Below are 21,382 nucleotides of genomic sequence, written 5' to 3'. Positions count from 1 at the left end.
AAAGGCATTGTATTTGTTTCCTAGGGCCACAAGAACAAATTACCACAAACTGGGTGGCTTAAAATAACAGAAATGTATTGTCTCACAGTTCTGGAGGCCAGAAGACCAAAATCAAGGTGTCAGCAGGGCTGTGCTCCCACCACAGGCTCTAGGGCACTTCTTCCACATCTGGGGGCTCCAGGCGTTCCTTGGTTTATCTTCACATGGCATCTGCCTCTGCCTTCAAGTGACGATTTCTTTTTTCCTCCCTGTGTGTTCTCTTCTGCCTCTTAATCAGGACAGTCGTTGGATTTAGGGCCCACCGGTAATCCAGGCTGATCTGGAGATCCTTAATTACGCATGCAAAGACTCTTTTTCCAAATAAGGTCACATTCACAGGTTGTGAGGGTTAAGACATATCTTTTGGGGGGTGCTCTTCAACCCACTACAGTCCTGTTGTAGCAGAACGAATCAGAAGGAGAAGATGGATTCAAGAGAGTTTGTAGGTTTGATTTGTGTTGTGTTTGTTCTCAAGACACAAGTATAAGTAGACTTGGTGGGGTTTGGTGACAGATCAGATTAGACTAGATGGGGTTTGGGAGGGGAAGGGGCTCACGGATGGTATTCAGTTTTTCAGCTTGGGTGGCAGGGAGACGGTTCTGCCTGGAACACTCTTTTCCCAAGAGAGAAGAGGAAGCACAGGCACGGCATACTCCCTCATTTTATTCTGGTCTCTGCTCAAATGTCACATCCTCAGAGAAGCCTCTCTTATCCATCCTATCTAAAGTGATACATTCTCTGTTGTTCTTTATTGTAATTTAAATTTTCTCTCTCAAGTTCTAAAAATCTGGAGGTAGTCAATGTGGGGATGATATGGGGCACCTCGGTGACAGTTATCTCATAATCCAAGGTGGTTCCTGGATCTCCAGCCTGTCTGTACTGCAGCCAGCAAGAGGGAAGAAGGAGGGGTGGCCGAGGGAAAGCTGCACAATCTTAGGAATGGCTCTTGGAAGCTCCCATGAGGCCTCACTTTCTTCTTGTTACGTCCTCCCTCCTGATGCACAGCAAAGCCAGTCTACTGACAGCGGGTGGCAGTGCATGAAGTACAGCGTGTACAGCATCTACTGCAGGGCACCAAGGGGCAGCTCGTGCTTGAAAGACTTTCAGGCAAGGGTTTTTTAAAAGGAGCACTAGGGGTGAGGGTTGCAGGGTGTGTGATCAGTTAGCAGACATTCTTCTGATTGGTTGGTGGTGAAGTAACAGGGGGATGTTTCAGGAATCTTATTCATCAGCCTTCTGGTTCCAACCAGTCTGGGGTCTATGTGCTTGTGGTCAGCAAGTCACCACCATCCACTGAGTGGGGGTCTTAATTTCTGCAGAACCACTCAAAGATATGCTTCAGATGTTATCTGTATCCCTTCAGGAGGAACTAGGAAGCCTGTGACTATTGTCCTATTTATTAACTGCTCTTTGGAAATCAGGGAAGGCCAAACAAGAAGGGGGTGAGGGAGCATGGAGGGGCTTGCACCTGGGAAGACCCTGCAGGGGCCTGCTCAGTTTCAGTCCCCCCTTTTCGTTAAATTTTATTTTTATTTATTTTTATTTTTGGCTGTGTTGGGTTTTCATTGTTGCACGAGGGCTTTCTCTAGTTGCGGCCAGTGGGGGCTACTCTTTGTTGCGGTGCCCGGGCTCCTCATTTCAGTGGTTTCTCTTGTTGTGGCACGGGGGCTCAGCTGCTGTGGCTCACGGGCTGTAGAGAACAGGCTCAGCAGTTGTGGCGCACGGGCGTAGTTGCTCCGCGGCATGTGAGATCTTCCTGGACCAGGGCTCGAACCTGTGTCCCCTGCATTGGCAGGTGGATTCTTAACCACTGCACCACAAGGGAAGCCCCCCCGCTACCTTTTCTTTGATATTTCTCAACCCTGTGGGGAACAGGGGTAGGACAACAAAGGGAATAAAGTTTTGGATAGAGAGGTTAATCATAAACTTGGCAGGGGAACTCAGTTTTAGGGGGACTCAGCTTTACTCTCTGGCCAAAACTTGGTCCCCTGGCCACATCTAGTTGCAGGCTGGCTAGCCTTTATTCTGGGGCGCGGGGCCAGGGCACCTAAACATTAGAGCATTTATTAGTTAGGACACAGGGGAAATGGAAATTGTAGGATGCAGCTGTGTCACATACACTCTGATTTATTTTTCCTCCTAGCGCCTGACATAAGGTACATTTAATTTGTGATTTGTTGACTGTCTGTCTCTCTCCACAGAATGTGGGCAGAGACTCTGTTTTGCTCACCTGTGCATTTCTAGTGAACTAGGAAGTGCAGGGCACCTTAAGCGCTTCAGAAATATTTGTTGAGTGAATAAATGACAAGGGGAGGAATCGAGAAGAAGGGAAGTTTAAGAAGAAGAAATAACTGTGATGGGAGACAAATTGAGTTTCAGGTGCCCATGGGATCTAGGAGTTGATATTTACAGGCAGTTGGAAATATGGGTCTGGAGCTCAGGAGAGGGGTGGAGGCCGCAACTCTTGACAAAAGTGATTCTTTGGGTAGGGCACGTTGGGATGGACCTGCAGAAGACTGAGAGAGGAGGAAATAGTCAGCTCAGCTGATCCACCAAACTAGACGCCCCCTCCTCCCCGCCCCTGCACTGGGACGGGCAACTGCTTCCACACCTCCCTTATAGGCCCCTCTGTCACGGGATCAGCCTCACCACTTGGTTTGAGAATGCCCTTTGTAAGAGTGAAACCCCTTGGAGGCGATTCTGGGCGCTCCAAGGAGCTCCAGTCCTTTACGTCTCAGCATAGAAAGAATTCAGCGAGAGGCAAAGTGATAGATAAGGGGTGATTTATTAGAATAGGATGCTTGTGAGGCTTACAAGCAGGTGGACGAGAGGGTGCCACACCCTGAGAACTTACTGGGTTACAGTTTTTTAAAAATTAATTAATTTATTTATTTATTTATTTATTTTTGGCTGCTTTGGGTCTTTGTTGGTGTGCGCGGGCTTTCTCTAGTTGCGGTGAGCGGGGGATACTCTTCGTTGCGGTGCCCGGGCTTCTCATTGCGGTGGCTTCTCTTGTGGCAGAGCACAGGCTCTAGGCGCACGGGCTTCAGTAGTTGTGGCATGCGGGCTCAGTAGTTGTGGCTCGCGGGCTCTAGAGCACAGGCTTAGAAGTTGTGGTGCATGGGCTTCGTTGCTCTGCGGCATGTGGGATCTTCCTGGACCAGGGCTTGAACCTGTGTCCCCTGCATTGGCAGGCAGATTCTTAACCACTGCACCACCAGGGAAGTCCCTGGGCTATAGTTTTACAATCAAAGGAAAAGTGGGGATGGGGAGAAGATCCCCGTGTTCCTCATTCGTTGGTAGATGTCATGCTTCCATCATCAGCTCCTCCTCCAGGTTGGGTGGGGAAGTTTTCTTGTCCCTACGTGGTCAAGCTGGGACTGTCATGGCACTATGGAAAAATTACTTCAGGTCTCAGTACAATGAGGGTCTTTCCCTTTGAAATGTCACCTTTCCATAAATTATTGTTTTTTATGTGTGCAGAGAGCATGTCCTAGGGGTCATTAACTTACTGAGCTCACTGGGCAGGATGTGGGTCTCATGCCACTATTGTTTTATTGTTTGGGGGCATGTCTCATGCTTCTGTTGCATGGTTTTGTTGCTAAGCAAGCCTGCTTGGCTTTGTGGTTAAGAAAACTTGCTTTCTTGAGTGATCCTTAACTTACAGGGGTCTCCCATATTTTTTTCTTTACTTACAATTCCCTAGTGGGATTAACTATTTAATTAACCTGCTTTGTCCCTTTACTCTGTCCCTATCATTAGGGCTCTGCAGAGCCAGGATCCACGTGCCATGTTTTATAAATCTAACCAAGAGTGGCTCAGTACACTAGGGGAGAAGCTCCCCAACTCAGGTGCTTGGACCCATCTGTGACTGAGCCGTCACTGGCCCTGGTTAAATAAAAGAAATAAGGACAATATAGTAAAATGAATATTTCACCTTGTTAGAGCAGCAGGGTGGCCTTGAGTCAGACTGCCTGGGCTCAGATCCCGGCTGTTCCATCAGTAGCCCTGTGACCTTGGAGAAGTCACTTAATCTCCCTGTGACTCGGTGTTCTTGTCTATAAAATGGGGATAAAATTAGTTTTTACCTCATCGGGTTGTTCTGTGGGTCAAGCAAGTTAATGTAAGTAAAGAATTTAGAACAATACCTGGTATGTAGTAAGTCCTACCTAAGCACTAGTATTATTATAAAACCAAAGGATTTTGTTTGAAAACCAGCCCTTATGTTTACTTCTCTGGGTTAAAATAGTTCTTCCTTTAGGAAATTATGGTAGTGGGAGATGGAAATTACAATGAAAAAAAATCCTTTCTTAGCAAAATGAAAAGCCAGTGCCTAGGTTTTGTCTGTATGTTTAATTTGCTGGCCTGTGCAATCCCATAGCCTGGGAACCCTGCCTAAGGGTTGACATGGACTCTCCTATGTGAGCATTTCCCTCCATATTTTGGAGCTAATTCTAAGGGGTAGGATTGAGGAGGACCTTCTGTTGGACCTGTGAGCTTGGCTGTGTGTGGGCACTGGGGAGAACTATCCCAGGAAACTCGGGGTAACCAGCAGGGTGATTTAAGATTGCTCTGTTCCAACACGATATGGGCATCCTTTGGGGCAGGAGCTGGCCTCAGATAAGGAGCAGGGCTGAAGCCAGGCAGGACTCAGCGGTCTGGTTAACCCTTCTTCCTGCGGGCCATTATTCTTTATGCACAGGAGGCTCTCAGGTTCCGAGGCAATGGAATGAGGATGGGATGCCCAGGAATTGACAGGACCAGACTGGGCTTTCCTTTGGCTTCCCTGAGGGACTGTCACCCCTAAAGGGGAGTAGAAGACTTCTTGGGACAGAAGCTGAGCAAGCTGTCTCTAGGGGGTCAGGCCCTTTCTGAGCCAGGTAAATAGGTCAGGGTTGAGCAAGGGGCAGGCAGGCAGGGACCTTAATGAAACCTGAGAGGGTTGGGACTTGGGTGAAGCAAGAGAGGTGCTTAGGGTGCAAGGCCTCTCAGTCCCGGCCCTAATACCTGAGGCCTTCGGTCTACAAATTCCAGTTATCAGTTGAAAGTTGAAGTGCCTACAGGGGCCAGTCAGCTGTGTGTACCAGTGAACAGGTGGGCTGGGTGGGGCCTGGGCAAGCTGCAGCACACCTACCTTGTCTGAAGGGGGCAGTGGTGCTCAGTGCCAGCTGCTTATTGCCAGTGATAACATGGGCTCTGTGTGGCTAGACTTTAGGTGCCAGAAACCTGGATTTTAAAGTGACATGGGCTTCCCTGGTGGCACAGTGGTTGAGAATCTGCCTGCCAATGCAGGGGACGTGGGTTTGAGCCCTGGTCTGGGAAGATCCCACGTGCCGCGGAGCAGCTGGGCCCGTGAGCCACAACTACTGAGCCTGTGCGTCTGGAGCTTGTGCTCCACAACAAGAGAGGCCGCTACAGTGAGAGGCCCGCGCACCGCGATTAAGAGTGGCCCCCGCTCGCCGCAGCTAGAGAAAGCCCTCGCACAGAAACGAAGACCCAGCACAGCCAAAAATAAATAAATAATTTAAACTGACATGTCATTTTCAAGTGTTGGCTCATAAAACATTCGGTGGGCCAAATAAGATGTTTTAGCCTGGTGGTTGTCGATCTATAACTTCTGTTGTGATGTTGTTGGAGGGCAGCACTTCGGGCGAATGCGAGAGGAAAGGAGGCAGGCTGAGGTGATTTTCCAACCCCAGACACTCCTCACAGCCTTCTCACGCAGGAAGCAGAACTGTGCAAAGCTGATGAGAAAGTCACGATGGACTTGCGTCCAATGTGCTCCAGATCTGTAGGACCACTAGGACCCTGGAGGAGCCACTGGTCGGCAGCATCCACGAGAGACTGCTGAAAGTCTCCATGCTGAAATCCATTTCAGTCATTTCCTCCAGACGTCCCCGTAGAAAGTAAGGGTCTAAATCAGTCATTCTCATTCCTGGTAGTCCCTGGGACTCACCTGGGGAACTTTCAAAACGATGTTTGGGGCTTCCCTGGTGGCGCAGTGGTTGAGAGTCCGCCTGCCAATGCAGGGGACACGGGTTCGTGTCCTGGTCTGGGAAGATCCCACGTGCCGCGGAGTGGCTGGGCCCGTGAGCCATGGCCGCTGTGCGTCCGGAGCCTGTGCTCCGCAACGGGAGAGGCCACAGCAGTGAGAGGCCCGCGTAGAGAAAAAAAAAAAAAAAAAAAAAAGGATGTTGGACAGCACGCCAGGTCAATTCAGCCATCATCTCTGGGGCTGGGGCCTGGGTATCAGCATTTGTAAAAGCTCTCCAGGTCATTCTTGTTTTTTTGGCCGCACCACACGGCTTGAGAGGTCTTAGTTCCCTGACCTAAGTGATTGAACCCGGGCCCACGGCAGTGAAAGCACTGAGTCCTAACCACTGGACCACCAGGGAATTCCCAACACCACGGATCTAACTAATATGAACACTGGGTCAGGGTCCCTTCCTGGTGCTTCTTTTCAGAATGTGCTGTGCACAACAGGCCCCCCACTGTGTCAGGAGTCCAAGATGCTGCCCTGGTGTGGGCACTGGCCTTACTCTTTTCTCTTTTTGCTTTCTCTTTCTCTTTGAGACCTTAAACAAGCTCTTTAAATTCCATAACCCTCATCGACTGATTAAGTGGGGATAATGATATTTGCCCTTCTAACGTCACCAGCCTGTTATCAGGAGAAATGAGGCAATAAATGAGAAACTGCTCTGTAAACTGTCAACATTATGCAAGCATTGCTGTTACAGGTGTGCTGCCAGATGCTGGGGTACAGCTTTCATCCGCTGCAGAGAATTTCTGGTATAAAGTTCCTAGTGCCATGGGTCTGATGCAAATTGTTTCATTCTGACTTAGCTGCAGCCCTCATTCTCTTACCAGCAGGGGTGTTTTGTGGGTTGGCAGCCCAGCACTGTCTGACCCTCCACCCGTCATCCCAACTCATACAGGAGGAAGCCCAGTAAATGAACAGAGAAACCCAGGGGACTTCTGGGAGAGGGGAGGGCCATCTCGAGGGTGAGGAGAGACCTGTGGAACTAGGTTTCCCATGGTCCAGGTCTTTGCTGCTTTTCCTCAGGGTCTGTGGAGTAATCAGCAAAGGGATGTGGCTGGGGTCCAAGAGATACGTGACAGCAAGAAAAGAGGCAGAGTAATAAAGAAGTGCAAGGGATGATAACTGGCATGACAGAAAGGGGAGACAGGCCCAGCTCTGAGCCCAGTGTGGGACATAGCAGTGCAGAATGGACTCTGGCCTCAGGAAGCTGTCTGATTGGGGCAGATAAGGCCACCCCCCCAGAAGACAGTCAAAAATATCAGGCAGACTGTTATGACTCAGTGTTACTTATCTGAGAACCAGGCTGCAGTGAGGTAGTGGGGAAGGATGGACAGAGCACTGGCTGGGCAAGATGGCCCACCTGCTGCTTCTCACATTCTTAGTCTGTAAAGAAGAGTCTTGGTCTAGATCTAGATGGACTCTGAGCACAGTCCGAGTTTGCCCTGTGGAGGTGCTGAGGCCTGGGAGACTGCAGTGAGTAGCCGTGGTCAGGGAAGAGTTTACGGGGAGGGTGGGAGAGCTGGGCCTTCGGCGAGAGGGACACCGGTCAGGTGGAGGTGAGTGGAGAGGGCCGAGCAAGCAAGGAGATATGGGCAGGGGCTCCAACAGGATGGACGTGGAGTGGGCCAAGAAGAGTGGGAAGTGGCTTTGCTGTGGCCAACAGTGGAGGAAGAGATAAGCGGGGAAGAGTGGAGTCAGATTACAGAGGGCCTCAGACACCAGGCAGAGATGTTTGAACCACTCCATCAGGAGGGAGGGAGCCACGCAGGGGTTTCGGGCAGGGTTACGCTGTGATTAGGCTGCTTTTTAGCAGGAGTAGTGTGGCCGGGACCTCAGAATGACTTGGATGGTGGGAAGCCAGGAACCAGGAAGTCTTGCAATATTTCTGGCGTGGGCTGCTGAGGACTGAGGGTTGGGAGGAGGCGGTGGGGCAGGCCTAGGGATATTTCTCAGGGAATACTGATAGGTCTTGGGACATGGCTGCATTCAGGGGGTGTGGAGGAGTGAGTCACCTTAAGAAGCAGGTTCTCTCTGGAAGGCAGGGAAGAGAAAGCACTGGCAGCCTCCCTGCCTGCAAACAGAACATCTCCGGGTAGCCGGGCCGTTGGAAGGGTTAGCTTCTCCCTAGCTCCAGTTCAGATAAGACATCTCAGTTGCAGTGGGGGGCTTGGTGATGATGCTGGCTGGGCCTGTGTTAAGGGGTATGTGTGCTCCTGATCGCTGCGCTGGGCTCATTCCACCTTCGAGTGCCAGGCCGTGGGCTGAGTGTGAGACAGAGCAATTAACAAAGCACAGTTCTCGATCCTGCTGAGTCTGGCAGAATCACACTCGCAAGACGCAAACGGCACTTGAGAACAACCAAATTGTTCCCATGCGCCCAATTTTGCTTTATGGCCATGCAGGTGGTATAAGTGTTTGATGGATGCCAGGAAACCTCTCTGTTCCTGGTTTATAATGATACTATCCAGGGGGCAGATCCAGGTTTTGTGAAGCTTTAAAGCTTGAAATAATGTTGGGGAGCCTCTTTGGAAAATAATTCAAAATTACAAATATAAAATTGATAGGCCCTCTGAGGGCCTAGAATTGGGGGAATGCAAGCAAGAACCCCTGAAGTGTAAACCTCATCAGCTTCCCAGTCAATCTTATGATAATACCTACCATTTATTAATTGTATATTATAAGCAGGTATTTTATTTGTAGTATTTCACAGCAACCAAGGGAGGTAGGTGGGCATTAGTATCTCCACGTTATAGATGAGGAAGCAGGCTCAGAGAGGTGACCCTGGATGCCACAGCCATAAAGCTAGGGGGCAGGGGCTGTGCTCTGGACTGAGGGCTCTGGCCTCAAGGGCCACAACTGAGACCCTCTTCAATTGGTGATGTCAAAGCCATGCCCCTGAGGGCCGTTCTGGACCTAAACCACCCCCTCCTGACTCCACTGTACCTTTCTTAGGCCTGGCCAGGGGCCCCCAGGATCCAGGGCTGGGGTAGAGGTTATGGGGTTGGACACTGGCCATCTCAGGGCACCATGTGGTGCAGCCTTGGTTTAAGTATCATGGCCTATTTAGGCAGAGGCTACATACGACTGGGAGGACAGCAAAACCCAGGGGTGCACTCGTTCTGAAAACACACAGACCCAAAGTCTAATCCTGGATCTACAGCTTTCTGGTTGTACAGCAAGACACATGGCCTCAGCGAGCCTCCACTTGCTTACCCGTTGAATCGGAATAGTAACCACTTCTTTGTATTTTGAGCTCATTACATGTCCTTTTGTAAGGCAGTAAAGCTCCTGGTGGTGTTTGGCACACAGAAGCAATTAATCTAAGAATCCTATGTAGCCATCAGTCCTAGTAGCAGCATAAACACCTCTGATTCCTCACTTCCCTTCCCCCCTTTAAAGTCGAATGGTTTTCTAGGGATTCCTCCCAGCCCGGCTAACTTCCTCCGGGAAGTGAGAAAGGTGGCACCTAGGATGGGCGCCCAAACTGTCCCCCAGCCTCCAGCGAGCCTGGGTGCTCAGGGGGCCGGGGCGGGGGGGGCGGGGGATGGGGACAGGCCGGGGCCTGCAGCTCAAGTCCCGCCCAGCGGGCGTACGCCCTTCGGGAGGGCCGGCCGAAAGAACCGGTGACTCAGGGGCGGACGCTGTGGGGCGTCGCTCTTGGTTTAGCAACACAAATCCGCCAGCCGGGGATTAGGCCTGGAGGCGCCGCAGCACTGGCGGGCCAGGGTGGGGCGGGGTGGAGTGGTATGATGCTCCGTCGGTGAGGGCCCAGGTGGGGCTCGGCGCTCGGCCCCTTGGGCCCGCGAGAGCCGGTTGGCGTGGTGACCCGGTGCGAGGACCGCGAAGCCTCCGGGATCTCGCTTCCGCCGCCACAGGCCCCGCTCGCTTTCCACGCCCACTTCTTCGAGCCCCCCTCCGGGCGTCTCTCCTTCCACGGAACTCCCAGGGGCGAGCCCTAATTTCCAAGGAAGAGGACCGCCGCCTCTAGGCTGCCCCGTTCGGCAGCAAACCGGGCTGGGCGATGCCTCCTCTTGCGTCCCGAGCCTCCCCGCCTGCGCCCCGCCCGAGCAGGGCGCCGCCACGCGTGACGGTGCGCGCGCGACAGAACCTCCCGTCCCTGCGCCGGCTCCCTACGTGGGGGACGTGCCGGGAGATGCCGGGCTGTGGGGGATTTCGCGGCGTCGCCCGCCCCCTTTCCGGCACGGGGAGGAGCAGCCACCGAGCCCCCCCCGGCCCTGGCCCGGCCGCGACCGCCCGGCGCTGCAGAGGCGCGCGGCAGCCAATGGGCGCCGAGGAGGTGGGCCGGCTGGAGGCTGTCACCCTCGCGGGGACGGGAGCGCGGAGACTGGGAGCGCGCGAGCCGCCGCCGCGCCCCAGGTCGTGGGGGAGGAGCGGCCGGAGGAGGAGGAGGAGGAGGAGCCGCGGAGCTGCAGCCCGGGGACCACTGCTCACCCAGGCTGCGGAGGACAGACGCCCGCCCCAAGCCTGCCGACCCGCGTCCCCGACCGCCAGCATGATCGCCGCGCAGCTCCTGGCTTATTACTTCACCGAACTGAAGGATGACCAAGTCAAAAAGGTGAGCCCCCGCCGGCGCCGCCGCCCGGCGCTCTGCCCGCAACGTTGCATTCCGGTATCCGCTCGCCGCCGCAGCCGCCTCCATCCTCCCGCGCCCAGCCTCCCCCAGGCCAGCATTGGTTGGACCGCAGGGCGGTGGGGAAGGCTTCGCCCTTTGATTCTTCCCGGGATCGTATGCTGCGTGTGTGTGTGTGTGTGTGTGTGTGTGTGTTGGGGGGTGGGGGGGAGACCCCCGAGACTGGGCTGCCTGCTGCGGTGTCCTTGAAACGGGATGTGGATGTCAAATGGGCCCCCGGGCCGTGCGGGGAGGGTGACCGTGTGGCAACTGGTGGGTTGGTCCACAGGGCCTGTTTGGTACGGTCCAAGCGCCATGGGCGGAGGAGTGATCACAGAGATGCTGGGGAGGTGAGCGCGCAGCAGGCGGGGGTGCTGGCTGGAGGCCATGCATCCCATATTTGGGGTTCCCGGTGGAGGGCGTCGGGTGCCCGGAAAAGCTGTCACCCCGGCTCTCCCAGTTGCGGCTGCTCCTTAATCTGAAGACGGGGCGACCGGCACGGCTTCCTGGAACAAGGAGAAGCGTGGAGGCCACCGGAAACTTTGCTTATAGGCCTCAGGTCTGGAGCGGCATGTCTGAATGGAATTTTTTTATCCCTCTCCGTGACCACTCTGCTCTCTTAAGCTGTAATTTCCAGCCAGCCCAGGGAGCTCAAATAAGAGACTGGTCTTTTGAGTCGGATGGAGGCCTTGACATGTATGCTTGTGGCATGTGTGTACTTGCACAAGGACACATTTCCCTACCCTGAGGTATTGCTGCCTTTAACTTATGTCTAACATAAAATCCTGTCTGCTGGCAGGTGTTAAAGGTGTATCTCTCCCTTATACCAGCTTTGGCGTCAAGTTTTTGAGAAACAGCCTAAGCTGTAGGGAAAGACGCCCATTTTATCATTGCCACGCCTGACAGATCTCCTGACCCATCCACACCCAGAATGGGTGACATTATTGCTGGGATAAGCTGGGGTGGACAGCAAAGTCAACCTGACTTTGGAGTTCAAACAAAGGAGCTGTACCTACAGGTGAGAGGCAGGAGCCACAGGTCTGCAGCCACAGGATGTTCAGTGCTCTTCTTAACCACCCAAGACAGCCCCCTCCTCTGGCACAACAGGAAACGGGCCTGCTAAGGGCAGTGACCTCATCAAGGTCACCCGAGGAGTTAGAGGGAGAGCCAGGGCGGGACCCAGGTCTCCGCCTCCCTCCACTGGGAACTTGACTGAGGCTCCTCCTGGAAGTCAGCTGAGGGGGAGGTGCTGAGACAAAGGCATTGGGGATGCTGCTTGGATCCTGGGTCCTGCGCTGAGTGGGGACCAGAGTTGGGTAGTTAGGAGAGAGGCCTGGGAATCTGCCACGGTCCCTCATGGCTACAAGTGGCAGTGACTATAGAGTTGTCAAACCGTGGGACTCATGCTCACTCCCGTGGAGCACCCTGGAGCCTCCTTCTGACCACTGAGCTTGGGGAGCTCTGCACCTCAACATGTGCATTTCACCAGTTTTCTTCAGTGGTGTTGTGTATCCTTGATGTTCTTCCCATTTCACAGTGGGGGATTTAAGGCATAGATGAGTTCACTGCCCTCTCCCTGCACACGGTGCCCTCTGTAGCTCAAGACAGCGGATCACTGAGGTGGGGACCCGAATGACCTTGTAAGCCTCCAGCATCCACAGCCACCAACGTCTGTGTGGCCGCCAGGGGCCATGCTGGGTTGAGGTTTGGACTGCCCTCAGTGGGGCCTATTTTATCAGGCACGCAGTATCTAGTGTGGCCCCAGAGCCCTCCACTCTCGTGGTGGCCTGATTCACACTCTATCCACCAGGCTCCTGTAGGCATCTGACTGTGTGACTTCTGAATCAATTGATCCTCAAGTCCCTCCTCCGAGACTGGCATTCTGAAATTCCCTCCCCGCCCTCCTCTGGCGTCAGAACCTTGCTGGAGGTGGGTCTTGAGGCCAGAGCTTCCGCCAGATAATATTACTGGTCAAGGAGAGTCTTGAAAACAGGCTGGCTTTCTTGCACCTCGTGGAGGAGTTCTCAGGCTGCTTTCTATGGGGGGAGTATGTGGATTCCTGCCAGGGGGTCACCTCGGCCTTCGTGATGGGCTGTGTGACTCTGCCATCCGTGATGGTGGTTCTCAGGAAGCTTCCTGGGCCTCCTGAGCACATAGTGGGCACTTGTTCTGATGGCCTAGTCAGTTTTCCTGGCCCCTACTCGAGCAGATCCTGGGAGACTCCATGTGCTCTCCTGGGACTCAGGACTTTTTAGAGACCAGCTTTTCCTACCTACCACTTACCCTGGGACTCCAAGGTACGTCCTCCACCTACAGGACTCCAAGCCCTGTTCCTCCTGCGGGTACTGGGCCCTACCTGCAACCTGATGAGGACCCAGTGCAGACAGCCCCCACCCCGCCGCACCTGCCAGCGTGGGCAGCCATGGTGATTCAGCCCTCCAGCCCTAGGTGGCCTCTGGAGCTCTGGAGACAGCGCTGGCATCCCACACTAATCCTCATCCATCTACTTGCCCTCTGGCCTGGGTGTAGAGGGAAGATGGGGATGGTGCCAGGGAAGGTTTGTGGGATTGCTTAGGATACAAAAGTGATCGTGAAGGGGTATCATTTCTCCCCCCGTTGCCTATGAGACACATCAGTAATTCAGCCTCATAAATATATCCTGGGTTGAAACAGGCCAAGCATCTGGCTTCCCAGCCTGGAGTCCCATCTTCCAGACTGCATCTGCATAGTGTTGGATGATGTGGTGCGGTGAAAAGGGTGTCGTGGCATTAGACTGAAGTTAAGTATAAAACATAGATTTCCCTTTTACTCTTCTAGTGCTTTTAGGAGGAAAAGGATGCACATGTGTGCTTGTGAAAGGTTCCGTTCATCAGAATACCAGACATCTGTTAATTCTGCAGCTAGAGCCTGGGTCTTTTTTTTTTTTTTTTAATTATTTATTTTATTTATTTTTGGCTGTGTTGGGTCTTTGTTGCTGCACGCAGGCTTTCTCTAGTTATGTCGATGGGCTTCTCATTGTGGTGGCTTCTCTTGTTGCGGAGCTTGGGCTCTAGGCATGCAGGCTTCAGTAGTTGTGCATGGGCTCGGTAGCTGTGGCTCGCGGGCTCTAGAGCGCAGGCTCAGTGGTTGTAGAGCCTGGGTCTTTTGACCTCCAAGTAACTTTTACTTTTAACTTTTACATGCCTCTCATCTTGCCTGCTTCCTCCACTTGGGTTAGCCATTAAGAGCTCGAAGGAGGGTAAACGATTACGTAGTACTCTGTTCCTTCAGGAAAGGAAGATGGGTCCAGCAAGGTCAGAACTGGGCCTCTAAAGAAAAACTAGACGTCCTTTCCTTCAGGGTTGACAGATGGTGAGCAAATGCCGGTGGATTTTCTCTGGGAGGGATCCCCATGATCCTAAGGAATCCCCCTAAGCAGGTGAGCAACAGGTGTGATTTGTCCAATGGCTGAACCCAGAGTCCTCGAGTGGTTGGCTCAGGAAGGCAGAGGAGAGTATGCTTAGCAGTTAAAAGGCTACCAAGTTCTTTTTCCTGGGAGCCCATGTATTCCAGCGGCAAAAGCAAGCATTTAAAAAATGCCCATTTCCGTATTGCTCGGGGGTGAGAGAGATGAGAGTTAGAAAATTATGAAAACTATCTCATGCACCTTTTGATCTGGTGTTATACAAGCATCCAGTAAGAGCCTCACTCCCTGGGGAATCTTCATTTCATAATCCCTGTCCCCTCTGCCTTGGATGTTCCTTGGAGTTCTCCCCCTAAGAAAATGCCCAGCACTTCATTTGGTTTGATAATTTGGGATTGTCGTGAGGGAATAAACTGGGAAAGTGGGTGGGTATGCAGGACTTTCACATCTGGCCGTGCTGCGCTGTCCTCCCACATTCCTCCTGTTTTCTGGAGAAAAGACTGATTTGTCTCCATGTGTGTCTGCAGTCAGGGGTTCCTGCCTGATAGAATTAGCCACTGGAGTCAGCGCTGAACATGCCTGAGGAGGCCCTGGAGGAGATGCTGGATAGAGAGGCATCCATACAGCTCCGTGTCCAGGAAGCAGTCATGGCTAGACAGCAGGCACCTGCTTATTGATTTGAGGCCCTTTAGAATCAAATCCGATCATGGGAACTCAATCATTTCTTCAGAAAATGTTTGAGTCCTTTATTATGTGCAGAGTATTGTGCTAGGATGGGGTGACAGCTATAAACCTGGTAGAAATAGTCCCTATTCTCATGGAGTATAAATAGTTATTTACTGTCTTATGATAAGTGCAAAACAGAGAATGCTATGAGAGCTATAGGGGCCAGTGGTCAGATCTTGGGTGGGAAATCACTAGCCTAAGAGTTGCTTAAAGCCAGGCTGTAAGGAATTCCCTTGTGGTCCAGTGGTTAGGACTTGGCACTTTCACTGCCGAGGGCCTGAGTTCGATCCCTGGTTGGGGAACTAAGATCCCACAAGCTGTGCAGCACGGCCAAAAAAAAAAAAAGAAAAAAAATCAGGCTCTAAATGTACAAATGGAAATATTATACTTAGAAACTTCGTAAGGGAGAGTCGAATAGATAGTTACCAAAATGTAGCTTTGCTTTCTTTTTTTTTTATTATAAATTTATTTTTATTTATATTATTTACTTTTGGCTGCATTAGGTCTTCGTTGCTGCACTCGGGCTTTCTTTAGTTGCGGCGAGCGGGGGCTACTCTTCGTTGCAGTGCACGGCCTTCTCATTTCAGTGGCTTCTCTTGTTGCGGAGCACAGGCTCTAGGCACGTGGGCTTCAGTAGTTATGGCACACGGGCTCAGTAGTTGTGGCTCACGGGTTCTAGAGCGCAGGCTCAGTAGTTGTGGTACACGGGCTTAGTTGCTCCGCAGCATGTGGGATCTTCCCGTACCAGGGCTTGAACCCGTATCCCCTGCACTGGCAGGCGGATTCTTAACCACTGCGCCACCAGGGAAGTCCCTTGCTTTCTCTTTTTTTTAATGGGTTGTTGTCGCTGAGCATCCCAAGACACCTTCTGGGTGCCATATCAGCTATCAATTGTGTGTGTAGCTATATGTGTGCGTGTATGTATATATGTCTGTCTATACCTAACAATACACATAGACACACTAACGTGCACGTGTGTGTGTGTGTATGCTTTCATCTGATCTTTCAGAAACCTGAGCGATGATGTCACGATAGGAAGTATTATTCCTGAGCTCCCGGGGCAGCTCCCTCCCCCTTGCAGCTCCTCCCCTGGACATCCTGCTGCCTTGTGTACAGTGGACAGAAGGCAGAGATTTTATTCCCCATTTAGAAACAGGGACTGACTGGAGGCCCAGAGGAGATGAATGACTCTCAAGGTCTTAGAAAATCTGGAATGGGATCCATAGGGCCATTCTTGCTCCCCCCACTTCTTTCCTTTAGGAGAAAAACCCATCTTTGTTGATTTGAACAATTTAACTTAGAACCTGTATTTTAATTCTCTCCCCCACAAATCAATACATATGAGTTAATTTTTTATTATGAAATATTTGGGGTGCGTAAAAAATATTGAAATTAACACAACAAACACTTGTGTATCCACTCCTCAGCTTGCGAGGTAACAGACACAATTACAATTACATTACAGACACGACTAAAACCCCTTCTATGCCCGTCTTCAAGTCACATTCATTTCTCCTCCCAGAGATGACCTCTGTCCTGAGTTTGGTGTTTTATCATTTCCTGCATGTTTTAATATTTTTATTACATATCATGTATCTATGAACAGTATGTAGTGTTACTTTATATGGCTTTAACCTTTTGTAAGTGGTGTTATCCTGTTTGTATCCTTCTGCAACTTGCTTTTTTTTAAGCTCAACGTTTTATATTTGACATTCTTCCACGTTGATCTGTATACCTCTGTTTCATCAGTTTAAACTGCCGTATGCCCTTACATTGTGTGAATACACCAAACTAATTTATCTGTTCTTTTGGTAAGCCTTTGAGTTTCTGATTTTTCAAATTACAGACAGTGCCCCCATGATCCTTCTGTACACACGTAAGTTGCTCTAGGCTGTGTTTCTAGGGCTGAAATCGCTCAGTGGAGGAGTGAGTGCATCTTCCCACTTTTAAGATTTTGCCAAATTTCCTCCGTGGTCATGTCAGCTCCCAGTCCAGTCAGAAGTTTGTACAGGTTCATATGGTTCCACAGCCAACCCTTGGTTACAGTAAAACCTTAAAATTTTTTAATAGGTAATTTTGAAAAAAACTGTTTCTTCCCAGCCATTTCCACTCACATACAACATTTGAGCTTGGCTTAAAATTAGCCATTTCCTAGTTTACCTTATGAAGGGGAGCCCTTGCTGCCCAGTGTTACTGAGTGAGGTTGACAGCTCACTGTGAGCAGTGCCCACCCCATTGGCTGCTAACACAGTGCCCAAGTGGTGGCGGGGTAGGGCGTACAGAGAGAGGCTCGTGAAGGCTCTCTGTGTCCCCTTGTGCTCTAGCATGAATTCGTTAAACTTTTCTGGGAATTAAAACAAACAAGTGTGCTTTTGCCTGCACACACTCTCTTCCTGGGTGGATCTGACTGGGGCAGGGCTGGCTTATCTGTCCCCTAAACGTTTCTCTATTACAGAAAGCTCATGCCGGCAGCCTCTCTCAGACTATCTTCCGTAAAAGGAGAGGGTGGCTGTGCGCCACCTGCCCCCCGCCCCCCACCAAGGCACACTGCAGTGTGAGGTCTGCAGCCCAGCCCTTTGCAAATGCGGTCCCTGGGGAGGCAGAAAATGTCAGATCACGTTCATCTGATTGCATGCTTGGTTACAGGCTCTCAGACGCCGAGGCCTTGAGGGGGCCTTGGAGGGAAGGGTGCACTGAATGCCTACTAGGGGCCTCTCTTTCTTAAAATGGGTCTTATTTAATCATCAATAGTAACAATACTAATCGAAGCCAACATATATAATGCCTGTCACATTTGCTGCACCAAAGGCATTACATCCTCACAGGTCCCCCGTGAGGTGGGTACCCTTATGATCGCCACTTTTGGATGAGGACTCTGAGGCTCAGATATAAACAGAAGAGCCAGCATTCAGACGCATTAAGTCTTCTGGCAGAGCCCCTGCTTTTTTTTTTTTTTTAATTAGATATAAGTCACATACCATAAAGCATAGCATTTAAACAATTTTTTTTAAATAAATTCATTTATTTTATCTTTGGCTGCGTTGGGTCTTCGTTGTTGCACACGGGCTTTTTCTAGTTGTGGTGAGTGGAGGCTACTCTTCGTTCTGGCGCGTGGGCTTCTCATTGCGGTGGCTTCTCTTATTGCGGAGCACGGGCTCTAGGCGCGTGGGCTGCAGTAGTTGTGGCATGCAGGCTCAGTAGTTGTGGCTAGCGGGCTCTAGAGCGCAGGCTCAGTAGCTGTGGCACACGGGCATAGTTGCTCTGTGGCATGTGGGATCTTCCCGGACCAGGGCTCGAACCCGTGTCCCCTGCATTGGCAGGCAGATTCTTAACCACTGCGCCACCAGGGAAGCCCAACTTACCATTTTAAAGAGTGCAAGTCTGTGGTGTCTAGTATGTTCACAAGGTTGTACAAACGTCACCACCATCTATTTCCAGAACATTTTCATCACCCCCAAAAGAAACCCCATACCCATTAAGCAGTCACTCCCCATTGCTCCCTCCGCCCTGATATCTACTTTCTTTTTTTAATGGATTTGCTTCTTCTGGACGTTTCATATGAATGGAATTATATAATGTGTGACCTTTGTGTCTGGTTTCTTTCACTTAGCATGTTTTCAAGGTTCATTCATACTATAGCATGTTTGAGTACTTCAGTTCTTTTTATTACTGAATAATATTGAGTTGTTTCTCTATACCACATTTTGTTTATGCATTTGTTAGTTGAGGGACATTTGGGTTGTTTCCACTTTGCGGCTGTTATGATAATGCTGATGTGAACGGTTTTCCCTGTGTGGACATACGTTTTCATTTCTCTTGGGTATGTGTGTAGGAGTGGAATTGCTGGGAGAGCCCCTGCTTCTGTCCACCTGAGGAAGGCATCATCTCCATTTAGAAATGAGGACACTGAGGTCCCCACGTAGTGAACTGACTTGCTGACCACACAGCTCATGAGTGATAGGGACAGAAACACTACCAGGTCCCCTGACTCAGAAACCCATGTTCTTTCCACCATAACACATCCAACTCTGATTTTGCTGTTGAGGGAAACAGATTCAAGGAAGGAAAGAGGCGGGGCCAGGGCAGAGCTGGGCATGAGACCCTCCATACTCCCCCGATTCCCATTCCCCATCCTCCCCTTCCTCCCCATCCTCCCCTTCCTCCCCTTCCTCCCCATCCTCCCCTTCCTCTCCTTCCTCTCCATCCTCCCCTTCCTCCCCATCCTCCTCATCCTCCCCTTCCTCCCCTTCCTCCCCATCCTCCCCATCCTCCCCATCCTCCCCTTCCTCCCCTTCCTCCCCATCCTCTCCATCCTCCTTATCCTCCCCATCCTCCCCAGCATCAGCACACTGGTTTGTGCCTGCCATCCCCACCCCTCCACCCCTCCACCCCCAAGCTGCTCAGTGTTGACCAGCTCCCTCCACTTGGGCAGGAAATTGACCCAACAAAGTCTTTTACAGTGAATGTTAGGGATTTTCTCTGGTTTTCAAATTTTTCTCTGTACCCTTTTCATTTGTCCCCTTCCCTCCATCCTGTCTGCAATTAAAAGAGGACACTTGGGGAGGCCAGTGCTTTCCCTGAAAGACCTCCCCATGCTTCCTATAAGGCATTATTCTAGCTTTCTCTCCCAGCTTCTGCCTGGCCCTACTGTAAGCAGCTGATTTCCTTGATTGATTGACACGTGGGGTTTGCCTTCAGCCTTGTTATTCAGTCTGATCTCATTTCTCTAATGTCCCCTGGTGCCTTCCGGGACCCTCTCTGGGTGGGTGGGGTGAGTTGAGTTGGAGACCTGCAGGCCATCCTTGTAACAAAGACACCAAGTCACGTTTGCAGAGTTCTTTTCCACTCTCAGAATACTTTCACATGCTTGATTTAGTGAAGTCCTTCTGGCAAGCCTGGGTGTAGGTGTTTCTTTCTGCATCTTACATGTGGGGCAGGCAAGCTTCAGGAAGTGGAAGTGATCTGATCTTTGGTGGCCAGAGAACAGAGGGCTGGGATGGAGACACAGGTCTGTCTGACACTAGTAGGCAGCTGTCACTGTCATGCAGATCCAGGACTTCGGTCCAGGGCTTCAGGCTTCTAAAGCAGTGCATTGCAGTGGGCTCCCAGCAGAAATCATCACCCAAGGCTCCCACGATGGGGATGTGATTGGAGTGCTAGAGCCGTGCTGTCCACAACAGTAGCCACCAGCCACATGTGGCTCTTGAGCACCTGAAATGTGGCAAGTCTGGTTTGAGATGTGCTGTTGAACATAAAATACAGGATTTTGAAGACTCTGTATGACAAAGATATATAAAATCGCTCGTTGATCATTTAAAAAATATTACATGTGGGAATAATATGTTGGATGTATTGGGTTAAATGTTATTAAAATTAATTTCACCTGTTTTTAAAAATCTGGCTACTAGAAAATGTTAAATTACATATGTGGCTTGCATTGTATTCCTACTGGAAGCACTCTGCTAGACAGGAAATTTTATGCTTCAGAAGTTCAGGCAGAGGCACTCTGCATTTAAGGCAGTGGGTTCCTGCGGTCCTTGGGCCTCAATTTCCTCATCTATAAAGCCAGGAGCCTGGAATCCTTTATCTCTCAAGGATCCCTCTAGCTTGAGCAGTGTTGTTAGGTGGACATCAAGCTCTCTGGGGCTCAGTTTCCTTACCTGTCAGATGGGGTAAATGATTCCTACCTCACTATCTGCCCATTTATCAAATCAGAGAATGGATATGGAAACACTTGGAAAGCGTACTGAACTGTACAAATGTCAGATGTTATCATCGTTGTTCACCTGGAACACACCTGTAGGCACCTGCCGAGGCATGGTGGGGGAGTGTAGCTTCCTGGATAACAGAGGGTAAGCGGACAGAGCCCTGAGCCGGGGCAGGGATCCTGGGTACCATTCTGCTTTGCCACCATGGGATTTTGAAAAGCCTGTGTTCTGAGGAATCCATGGTGTCATGGAGCTCCTATGCCCACCATATGAAGACGAGAGGGCAGTTTTCATTGTTGCTTTTTTACTGATGGAAAAACACAGAGATGGAAGTGACTTGCCCAAGGTTATAGAAGGAATCTGTATAGCTCGAGGAGGCCTGAAGCCCTTCACTTTCCAGCCCAGTCTGCTCCCATCACTGCAGTATTTGCGAGCCATGGCTCTGGGGTCTGGTTGTCTCATAGTGAAAGCAGAGCTGTCCGTACTTCGGACCCTCTCTTCCCTCTCGTCTGGAGCCACCTGGCACATTGGGAACTGTGAGTCTGGTGCCTGGCCCTGCCAAAGCCATTGACCGTGAGGCCCAGAGCGAAGCCTGTTGTTCTTGCCCCGCCACATTCCAGGGCTGTTCTGTTCCCCTTGAGGGACTGGGTACCTCCTTTATTTTTAGCTAGTTCAGTGTGACAGCTTTGTTCTTGTCTGGGCAAGGGCCTGGTCTCTCACCAGCGGAAAGTGCCTCTTAGCTTGAGCCAAGGTCACCAGGAGGACCTTGGGCATGACCTCATGGCCTTCTGTGGTCCTCCTAGCAAGAGGAGTCTGGGGAAGTAGGGAGGGAGCAC

At 51.1% G+C, this 21,382-nt stretch overlaps 1 protein-coding gene across 2 annotated transcripts in view; it reads left to right on the top strand.

Annotated features, from left to right (window-relative positions):
- Nucleotides 1-10,296: 10,296 nt before the first annotated feature.
- Nucleotides 10,297-21,382, top strand: part of HK1 (hexokinase 1) — a 70,743-nt gene continuing 59,657 nt past the window's right edge. Inside the window, exons 1-2 of one of the 2 annotated variants that reach the window (XM_027130054.1) lie at nucleotides 10,551-10,655; nucleotides 13,980-14,127. In XM_027130054.1, coding sequence (XP_026985855.1) covers nucleotides 14,101-14,127 — 27 coding nt within the window. In that variant the 5' untranslated portion in view covers nucleotides 10,551-10,655; nucleotides 13,980-14,100. Of the gene's footprint in view, nucleotides 10,656-13,979; nucleotides 14,128-21,382 lie in introns of both variants that reach the window. The other variant, XM_027130051.1, reaches the window with a different exon arrangement.

The sequence above is a fragment of the Aethalodelphis obliquidens genome, unplaced genomic scaffold (genome assembly GCF_003676395.1).
Source record: "Aethalodelphis obliquidens isolate GAN/ISIS:26980383/991018 unplaced genomic scaffold, ASM367639v1 scaffold37, whole genome shotgun sequence".
Classification (NCBI taxonomy): Eukaryota; Metazoa; Chordata; class Mammalia; order Artiodactyla; family Delphinidae; genus Aethalodelphis; species Aethalodelphis obliquidens.
The sequence above is the reverse complement of the archived record's forward strand: the minus strand, read 5'-3'. Positions and strand labels throughout refer to the sequence as shown.